Here is an 11500-nt window from a genome sequence, read left to right on the forward strand (position 1 = left end):
TTCCTTTTTCTCATTTAAATAAATTAATATTTATTTGAATATTTATCCAAATGCAAATTACACCATTTAATTGAAATAAATGATTTTATTTTAATTGAAAATACCAAAATTCCTCCCACTTGCATTTTCCTACAAAATCCACTTGCATGCCTAAACCCCTTCTAGATTCTTCTAAACCCTTCCTAATTAACCTAATCCATCCCCTAAATATTGTCACATTCCTAAGCAAATTGGAGTCACTTCTCAAAGACTCCAAAGTCTTTGAAAAACAATTAATGCTTTGTGTGTTCAACAAATTAACCTCTAAAGTCTTCCAAACCACTTATGGCTCTTACATGACCATTAATGGTTAATTCCACTTGCACCCATGGTTAAGGACTTTGACCCCTAACTTAACCCTCATGTAACCCATGTGTCTCTTCAAAGCATTTATTTCTTTGACTAGGGTAACCATCATGTCCCCTCAAGCATTTAATGCTCCTTATCTCTCCTCTCAAGCCTCCTCATGGTGACACTTGTCAACATGGGATTGGGTTGAAAGTCTCACATGGATTGAATATCTTTCAATCCTAACCCTTGTTAAGATTGCTCAATCTTAACCTTTCATTTTCCCATTTCTTCTATAAATAGAACCCTTCTCCTCAAGCAAAAGAGGAAGCATTAGAGTATTGTTGTTATACTGGTATTAGCATAGAGCTTTTTCATAACATCACTATCTACACTTGCATAGCATTTTCTTATCATATTCAACCATCTTGAATCTCCATATGGCATCCATGGCTAGTGCTAAAAGCTAAGAGCTACACTCATTTGGGCCTTCGAGAGGGGAGAAACAAGGGAGAAGCATCAAAAGGCATCATGGAAGCATCTTAGGGAGGCTCTTCTCCTTTCTTTTATTTTGTTAAACTTCTTTCATGCTTTCTGAAATCTCTTTTGATATGTTTGGAATGATTTTTAGCTCTTTGTTTTGTTTTTATGGTTGAAACTAACTTATTAACATTGAACTTTGTTGTTGCCTTGTCCCCATTTCCATGACATCAGGTTGTTCATTCACTTCACAACTATTGAAGGAAATTGAATGTTCATTCAATTCACAACTATAGAAGAAACATGTCAACTACTTATAAAAGTAATAAAAAAAGAAATTAAAAAATGAAACCCTTGTATGAATTAAACCATTTTCATTACATTAAAGGCCATTCATTCACTTCACAACTATTGAAGGAAATTGGTAGTTCATCCAGTTCACAACTATAGAAGAAACATGGCAACTACTTATAAAAGTAACAAACAAAGAGGTTCAACAATGAAACCAAGTATGAATTAAACCTTTTTCATTACAATAAATGTAGTTGGTCATTCATTCACTTCACAACTATTAAAGAAACATGGCAACTATTTATATAACACAATTGCAGTGAAATGTAAACCCTTACACAATGAATGCAAAACCCTCGATGCCAATTAAAACAGTGAGTTGCAAGCCCTCAAACAATTAAACAATAAAAGAAAATTTGTGGACCCTTAAATAGCAACAGTGAAAAGTAAATCCCTCAATCAATTGAAATTGGAACCCTTCACCCTGAGGAGATTATTCCAATTGTTAACCTACAAACATAAAGCAGTGGATATCTAAACCCTTGGACAATGAAAGTGAAACCGTTGATGCCAATTGAAATAGTGATTTGGAATCCCTCAAACCCTTAAAGAAGAAAAGTGAAATTGTGAACCCTTAAATAGTAACAGTGAAAGTGAATTCCTCAATCAATTGAAATTGAAATCCTTCAACATGAGGAGTAGATTCAAATAGCTAACCTTGACCCATAAAAGAGTGGAAATGCAACTCTTGGTCAATGAAAATGGAACCGTTGATGCCAATTAAAATATTGATTTGGAAGCCCTCAAACCCTTAAACAATGAAAGTGAATTTATGAACCCTTAAACAGTGATAGTGAAAGTGAATCTCTACAAAAAGTGAAAGTATAAATGTAAACCCTTGATGAAATTTAAATTGAAACCGTTGTTGACATTTGAAATAGTGAACTTTGAAGGCCTCAAACCCTTGTCAATAAAAGTGAAAATGTGAACCCATATACATTAACAGTAACAACGTTCAATTTGAAACCCTGAAACCCTCGAACATGAAGGGCAATATTGACAATGCAAGGATCGAAACAAGTAAACCCAACATATTAAAAAGATTTTAACCCCTATGTAGATTAATGAATGATGTGTAAACCCTAAAACATCATGAGTGCAATGAAATATATGCACAGTGAAAATAAAACCCTCAGCTAGTTTTATCAAAAGTCTTTGAAAACCTTCAACCCTTTAAACCCTTAAACATTAACCGTGAAATTGAAAACCCTTAAACCATTAAACCATATTGATGCTCTAAATTGAAACCAATCATACCGATATTAATAGTGATGCATGAAATAAAAACATTTTGTATTCAGAAGTCACCATTAAAATGACAGTAAAGCTTGAATAGAAGATTATGATTCCCTTTACATATGTATTTGTGTTCATGAACACAGTATTCAGTGTTCAGAAACACAAAGACATGTAGATACCTTGCGGGACATTCAAACAATACTCTGAGAAGGATGTGAGAGTTAGAGAAAAACCCAGTGCAATAAAAAAAGAAAAATGATTAACGACACAAACAAGGAATACAACACAAACAAAAAACAGTTGCAAGAAATTGGTGAGCCTTAGTGAGGAAAATTCCTCACCTGGGTCGAAGGGGAAAAGACCCAGTCCTCTGTTAGTCATCGAATTTGTTATGTCATCATCGCCATTCGGCTCGGAACCTGCAAAACTGGAGCATGCAAGGAAGTAATGTACGTTGACGGAAAAAAATAAACCCCAAAAAAGTATGCAACCCCAACAAAAAACTAGTGAATGCGCAATAGGAAGCACACATTACTGATAGCAAGGTGCGCACATTCTTGTTCAAAGTCGAAGTGCTAGTGTCCCATGGCAAGTAGCTTATGGAAGGAAAGAAAACCAACACATGATAATGCACGCGAAAGAAATGAGCAACAATCGGCTCATTCTGCGAGGAGTAAGTCGAATTAAATGTTGGAAGGCTCGAGAAATGCAAGCCTTTAGGTGCATGTAATGTGATGTGACGTATAATTAATGCCATTTCATTGCAAGTTTATGTAGGTATGCTTTTTGTTGCACCAAAAGCTAGACTTATCAATGCCCGCTACAAATGCTAGACTTATCTAGATCCACGGGAGGCAGTTAAGCCATGTCGCGAACCCTGAAGGAGGTGTTGACCACCAAGCCAACAATCTCCCCCTCAGCATTGACTGAGGGTTCCACACCGATGGAATGAAGGAGACCTCTTGGGATTCAAACCCATGACCCAAGGCTCTAATACCAATTATAGGTATGTTTGTCATTACGCCAAAAGCTCAAGCTATTAATGCCTACTACAAACACTAGACTTACCTAGATCCACAGGAGGCGGTTAAGCCATGTCGCTAACCTCGAAGGAGGTGCTGACCACTAAGTCAATAGTTTGAAGGTGGTGACAGGGGTTTTTGGCGAACAAGGTGGACATTTGGGTGTGAACGTCGTTAATTGCCATGCGAAAACCTCGTTCCATACAAACAAAAAATGTAGCAGGTTTCGGGTGTGGGCTCAGCCACAATCTGGTCAACGTACTGAAGCATAATTTTGACAACACGAACGACTCGTAATGGGACACGGGGTAGAATGCCTACTTAGCACCCATTATTTTGATTTGGGGTAGCCAACTCAGCGATCTACCTAGCCAACGATCAAATTTGGTCTCCAAATCCACGTGGCATGGCGCATCACGTGGACCCTCGAAGTTAGGGTGTGCATGCACCAGATCCTCTCCCCTAGTAATAATATTGATCTAATAGTTAAGATTGATCTAAGTAGAGGGAAAGTGATATTTTTGAGTGCACATCTAAACATGGGGCAAGTAGTCAAGTTAGTCATAATTATGTATTAAAAAAATATAACTAAGACAGCTGCACAAAACAATTTAAACTAAAAGACAAAAGTACAAATAAGCCACTTTTCACCCTTATTCTCACGTTAGTTTGTAGGCTTGAACAATGACAACATATATACTCTAATACATTATGATCATTATACCAATAGAGGTTACGTTATAATGGAAGTAGCCTTCCTACTAACATAATGTTTGATTAGTTGTAGATGAATATACTTGTGCGCGTGATCTCTTCAATGACCAAAAAAGTACAAAAAAACTAATTCCTTTACATTTTTAAAAGATACCTTTCAAACCAAAATATTGTAGCTCGATTGATAAAAATAATGACATGTTCCTTAATTATCTATCCATCAAAATTCAATCTCTGATAGCACAAGTGAAACCCTAGAAACACAAGTGAACAAAGCTTGACCTTAAATAACCTTGATGGTGTAACATACAAAAAGACTCAAGCATATAACGGCTAGTTAAAGAACATTAAATAACAAGAAAGCAAGTAACGGCTAGTTTAACCCTTTATTTAAAAGAAAATAATGAACATGAAAGTTGATGCCATTATCAAATGTTTTTTTAATTTTTATATAATAAAAACAAAATTACAGTGTGGGAAGAAAAATATTCATCATTGAACAAAATAAACATTAGTTCTTTGGAAACATGAACAGAAAATACGTTTGCAACTAAATTCTATATAAAGGAAAAGATGAAGGGTTAAGAATGTACTTTTCATTTATTTTCTGGCAGACTTGCTCATCTTTAAATTCTTTCTGAATCTTGGAGGAGAAAAAGATATCACCAGGGCGTTTATCCACCCATCCTTAGATCATTTTCGATCCCCCTTGCTCACTTCTAACTGAAGTGACCCGACCCTCCGCAAGGGTAAAGGAGAATGGTTACGTCAAGTTATGTTGGAACTGGTGTAAGACCCTAAAACCGTAATCAAATTACACCCTATAGCTACCTACTAACTGGTATAATTTCTTGACTACGATTGTATCCGAAATCTCATAACTGACAAGCACTACATGTAGCTAGTGTACCCTGGCCAAGGATTTATCTACAATATTACATGTGGTCCAGTTCCACCCTATCTGACTTGCACTCTTGGATTTATTAATAGAAAAAAAAAAACCAATAATTCATAAGGATACTTCCTAAATTACCGGTGGGGTTGACACTCTTTTCTCACATTACAAGTTTTGTTTTTAAAAAAAGTTGGTTGAGAGCAACCCCTTATTCAAATTATTATGCATTAATAATATGCTCATTTCTGACTTGCTAGAAACAGAAGCCCCTACCGTACAGTAAATAAATTAATAATGACACCAGCAGGATTATCACCAAATGACTTTGTCACAAACAATTATGCAAAAGAAGAAAGAAAGGAAGGAAGAAAAAGCTTTCATTGCTTCTCAAAGAAATTTATCTAGCAATATTTCTAAGGAGGATACAACACTTAAAACTAAAGAGATCTTTGTAGTCTTAAGCTAATGCTTCATTGCATCAGTATAAATGCTCTCTACAAAAAAAGAAAGTTATCAGAGAGTCCAGGTGCCTGGAATATGATGAGTATTGTAACAGCAAGAGTATTGTAACAACTTGACTAACATAGAAGTCCTAGCAACTACAGTGGCTGGTATGCACTTCCTTCCACTACAAAGGAATTAAGAAATACGGTGCCTTCACTCCATCCCGTTAGTTCTCCCGTCCAGCCAAAAAATGAAAAAGAGTTGTCGAAGAAGAAGAGAATAATGAAAAACACCAAATAAACTCTCCCCCCATCTGAAAAGAATCATTCCATTTCCTATATGCTCCGCCACCCTAATGTTTTATGGGGGAGTTCACTATGATTTCGCCATCCCCCGTCGTGGCTCTGGGAGGCAGAATCCCGTCCGAGGAGAAATTAAATTGTAAAAAAAATCCTTATAGCTTTTCCCATATCCATATAATAATCTATTCAAAAATATAAATATATCATCGATAAGGAGTAAGAAGATAAAACATTTTAACGTGAAGCCACTAATATTTAATAAAACTGGATTTTAAAAGAACGTAATAAGGTCCAAGAGAAATTAAAAACAATAAGTCTTTAAATATATATTTTTATAATAACATTAAATTAAATAATAAAGCTAATAAATATTTCTCTTTTTTCAAAAACAATTAAAATTTAATAACAATATACCTTCATTAGAATTATTTTACAATTGATCAAAGTATATATATATTTTTAATGTAAATATATACGGAGTCGACTTCCTCAAGTTGAAAACATGTCTATTAAAGGTATTAATTAAGACGATATTAGAAGATACATAATAATGATTTCGCAACGCAAGTACAAAGGTTCGACAAACGAGTCGGAGCAAGTCGGAGACACTAACAGACATAATTCCCATGGTCCTAATAGGGAAACTAGGTTGAGAAGGTCACACTAGCTGACATTAGGTAGTACATACCAGTCTTATATACCATACAATCATTGACCATAACCATTTCGCTTCCTTCTTTTCCGGTGATATCTTTTCCCCTTCTTCTTGGAGGCCTAGTCATTCCTGCATACACTTGTCCAAACTAGAGTAGTTAGTCCGACATCTTGACAATTCAACCTTAATGTTTATATTCGTTAAATAAAAAGATGAGTTACAAAATTACTTTACATAAATGAAACATCACAACATTTCATATATTTATAATATTCAAAAATAAGAAATAAAGCAATTTCAACTAGGGCCTCATTTAGACTAAACCACTGTTTCTAGCATTCAATACCATTTAGGACATCATTGTTAAACCAAATACCACTGTTAGCAAAATCAAAATCTTGTAGGGCATCAAAATCATTGTTTCAGAAACCAATATCCATCTAAGGCATCAACACAACTAAGTATCAAAATGAGAGTATATAGGAGGGGATGTGACATATCCTCCCCTTGTGAATCATCGTCCTCGATGATTGAAGTTTCCAAATTATTTACAATATTTACAACATCAAAATATTGCTAAGCTAAATTAATTGATTATAAGCATTAAACAAGTAAGGAAATTTCTGATGTATCTCATCATAGTCTTCCCAGGTAGCACTGTCTTCAGAGTATTGGTCCCACTTGACCTTGCATTGTCTAACCTCTTTATTTCGTAAGTGGAGCTTACGTGTCGCAAGCACCCTAACGAGATCAAACAGGACCACTCATGGGTCTTGTACCTGCAAGGAATTCCAATCAATTATATGGTCAAAATTCGTTACATGTTTCTTAAGATATGATACATGAAAAACATTATGCAATCGGGCAAGAGTCGGAGGTAGAGCAATTCTATAAGCGACTGGGTTGACGAATTCCAAAACCTCAAAAGGTCCTACATATCTGGGAGCTAGTTTGGAGGATTTTCCAAAGGTGATAGCACTTTTTTGAGGTTTGACTCAGAGGAGCACTTTCTCTCCTGCCTCAAAATGTTTGGGCGTTAGTTTTTCATCTGCATAACTTTTTTGCCATTCTTTAGCTTCTGTTAACCTCTGTCAGATCAGTTTAACTTGCCTTTCCATTTTTGAAAGCATCTTTGGATGGAGGACTATCCTATCTTCCAGCTTATCCTAGCTAATAGGAGTTCTGCACCTCCTTCCATACAAAGCTTCGAATGGAGCCACTTTGATAGATCATTGATAAGTGTTGTTATAAGCAAATTCTAATAAGGGTAAATAGTCCTCCCACTTGTACTGTTGGTCCATACAATACATTCAAAGTAGGTCTTCGAATATTTGGTTGACTCGCTCTGTTTGACCATCAATTTCTGAATGGTAGGCTGAGCTAATATTCAATTGAGTTCCCAATGCTGCAAAAAGTATCTGCCAAAATTTGGACGTTATTCTCGCATCTCTATAAGATATAATCTTCTTTGGAACTCTGTGAAGTCTAAAAAATTTCTTGCACAAACTTGCAGGCTAATGTGGGTGCTCCGTTTGTGAGGTTTCCCGGTATAAAGTGGGGCACTTTTGTAAGTTTATCTACTACCATAAGGATGGTATTGTTCTTATTCCATGACATGGGTAAACCTTGGACAAAGTCCATACTGATTACCTGCCACTTCCATTCTGGTATGGCATGTTGATGGAGTAATCATATTGGGTGCAGCTGCTCTGCCTTGAATTTTTCGCATTTGAGACAACTAGCTACAAATTTGCCAGCATCCCTTTTCCTGCCCTTCAAAAAATACAAAGGTCTAACATCTGCTAAAAGCTTGGTAACTCCTAGATGACCCGAATATAGAGCAGTATGTATTTCCTTCCACAGTAATTTCCTTAGCTTCGAAGATTCTGGAGTATACATTCTGCCCTCAAATTGTAACAACCCGTCGAGTTCTAATTTAAATCCATCATACCTATGATCCTATGGGTTATTTTGGAGAGCTTCTTTTACTTCGAGATAGAATTTGTCATCTCCTGAACTTTGAAGGACTTGCTATCTAAAGATAGTTTGGATGGAAGTTATAGCCGATATATGTCATCTACGACTCAGGGCATCCACCACACGATTTTATTTCCCTTTGATGTAATTGATTTCAATGTCGTAGTCGGAAATTAATTCCAGCCATCTTTTTTTGGCAGGCATTCAAATTAGGTTGTGTAAATATATACTTTAATCCTTGATGGTCTAATCGTAACTCAAAGGGCTTTCCCACTAGGTAATGACGCCATCTCTGTAAAGCATGAACTATAGCAGCTAGTTCCAGATCATGGGGTGCGTATTTCATTTCATAATTCTCTTGTTTTTGAGACTCATATGCAACTACTTGACCATCTTGCATTAACACTCTCCCTAAGCCTTCTCCTGAAGCATCGGTTACTACTAAAAATTATCCTTTGGGGTCTGGCACCTTCAAGATCGGTGTCGAGGTTAGTTTTTCCTTAAGGAGTTCAAAGGCTTGTCGACACTATTATGTCCATTGAAATCATTTTCCTTTTCTTTGGAGGGAAGTGATGGGACGAGCGATTCGAGAAAAATCCAAGATGAACTTTCTGTAGTAACCTGCTAGGCCCATAAAACTTATGACTTCTTAAACATTTCTAGGAACCAGCCACTCGAAAATGGCTTTGATTTTAGTTGGATCCACTACAATACCTTTTGTAGAAATGATGTGCCCAAGATACTGTACTTCCTTCTGAAAGAAGGTACATTTGGACAATTTTCCATACAATTGATGTTCTCGTAATCGCTGCAATACTAAGCAAAGATGTTTCAAATGTTCTTCTTCGTTCCTGGAATATATAAGGATATCATCCAGAAAAACTAGAACGAATCGATCCAAATATTCATGGAACACGGTGTTCATATGGTTCATAAATGTAGTTGGTGGGTTAGTTAGTCCAAATGACAGGACCGTGTACTCATAGTGCCCATAAAGAGTTCGGAAGGCCGTTTTAGGTATGTCTTCTTCCTTGAGTCTTAACTGATGATACCTAGACCACAAGTCGATTTTAGAAAATATGGTGGCCCCCTGCATTTGGTCAAAGAGATAATCGATACGGGGTAAGGGGTACTTATTTCTAATTGTTATTTTATTGAGCATCCTGTAATCTATACATAATCAGAGAGTTCCATCTTTCTTTTTGACAAAAATGACCGTTGCTCCCTATGGAGACATGTTAGGTCGAATTAGACCTTTATCAAGCAACTCTTGTAATTGCAATTTGAATTCCACCAGCTCTACTGTTATCATTCTATAATGTGCTTTAGATACGAGAGCGACACCAGGTACGAGATCTATAGAAAAATCAAAGACTCTTTTTGGGGGTAATCCTGACAACTCCTCAGGAAACACATCATGAAAGTCATGAAGATAAGGGTATTTATCTTCAAAGGACTCCTTCCGTTCTCCATTACCATCCATTTCTTCCATCTCGATGACAAACAGTTGACATCCCTTTTTTTTATTGCACCTCAACTGAGATGCAGAGAGTTGTCTCAACTTAACTTCCTTCTTGATACCATGTAAGGATATTGCATTGCCTAAATCATCCAAACATTCCACAATTTTATAGAAACAATCCACCCTTGCATGATGTTGCCACAACCACTTCATTCCTAAGATAATGTCATACGATCCTAAGGGTGCTACAAACAAGTTAACCTCTGTTGCGAAGGTTGGTAGCTCAACATTGGCCTCAAACAAACATTGCTCTACCCAAGCTCTAGACCGATTTGCATATTCAATTGTCCATGCATTGGCCATATACCTAGTCCTTTTGGTAAATCTACTAAGTATCCTAGGTGAAATAAAATTCTCTATGGCTCCTGTGTCTATTAAAATGGATACTGGATTACCATAGAGCATACCTGTCATCTGAATGGGAGTGATTTGATAGTCTGCCTGCCTGTTATCTACTACTGCATGGATTCTTTGCTGGAAGGTTGTTTGCTGGTTAGGGAGAGGGTTCCTCTGAGGTTGTCCCCCTTGTGTCCTAGTGGGACATTGGTTTGCATAGTGTTCTCCTCCACATGTAAAACATCCTCCTGAAGGTCCCTTTTTCAGTTATCTTACTACGTGGATCATTGTTCTCTATTATTATTAGAAGCGGGCTTTTTATCTCCATGGAAATCTTGAAGATAACCTTTGAACTTCTTTTCCCCCTTGACAGTAGTTTCCTCTTTGTCAGTTCTCTTCCTGAATGATTGAAAAGACTAAAACCCCTTACCTCTTTTTCGACTTTTATCTCTAATGGAGTCATCCTTCTTGAGTTTCAATTCCTGATGGATAACCTTTTCATAGGCTTCAACAATAGTCAAGGGAGCTAGGACATCTACCGGTCCTCCAATTATGTTATTAAGTCCCATAATATACTTCCTCAAGCAAAATGTTTTATCTGATTGCAATTGCAGAACATAGTTGAGTAACCGATGAAATTTGTGCGTACTCATTAATTGATAATTCTCCTTGTTGGAGATCTTGGAATTCTGATAGTTTCTGTTCATAGAAGAGCTGTGGTAGCCACCTCTTCCTGAACAACTCCACAAATCTGGTCCAAATCAAACTAGATGGTTTTAGTTTCAGTTTAGCTTTCTTACCCTCCCACCACCCGACAACTTCCCCTGTTAGCTGATAGGAACCCCATACGGCCTTTTGGGTTTCAGTGTAGTCCCTAATGTCATAATATTTTTCCATACCGGTTAGGCATGCTTCAACGGAATCCCCGATCACAGTTCCATCGAATTGATGAGGTTTGACCTTCTTCATATCCTCTAATATGATGCCAATTCCAAAATTATTTTCTGAACTTTGAGTTCCGATACGAGAATATTCCTCCCTGCACTCACTAAAGTGTTTCTGCCTGCTATCTCTCTCCCTAGATTGATTTTTAGTTTCCTTATTCTCAGTTTCATCCAAAAAACGAACCCTTTGTTCCAAATTCCCTATTCGGTTCTAGGTTTCTTGCATCATCGACAAGAGTCTGTCTAACTTTTCTGTTGGAGATCTAGGTATTTCAATAGGGTCACCACTCCT

At 36.7% G+C, this 11500-nt stretch overlaps 1 protein-coding gene across 1 annotated transcript; it reads right to left on the minus strand.

Moving 5' to 3' along the window:
- Window positions 1–9631: 9631 nt before the first annotated feature.
- Window positions 9632–10231, minus strand: LOC131075379 (uncharacterized). The gene has a single exon (XM_058012217.2). The coding sequence runs from the start codon at window positions 10229–10231 to the stop codon at window positions 9632–9634; it is 600 nt and encodes a 199-aa protein (XP_057868200.2).
- Window positions 10232–11500: the final 1269 nt, after the last annotated feature.

Source organism: Cryptomeria japonica, unplaced genomic scaffold, assembly GCF_030272615.1.
Source record: "Cryptomeria japonica unplaced genomic scaffold, Sugi_1.0 HiC_scaffold_1977, whole genome shotgun sequence".
Lineage (NCBI taxonomy): Eukaryota > Viridiplantae > Streptophyta > Pinopsida > Cupressales > Cupressaceae > Cryptomeria > Cryptomeria japonica.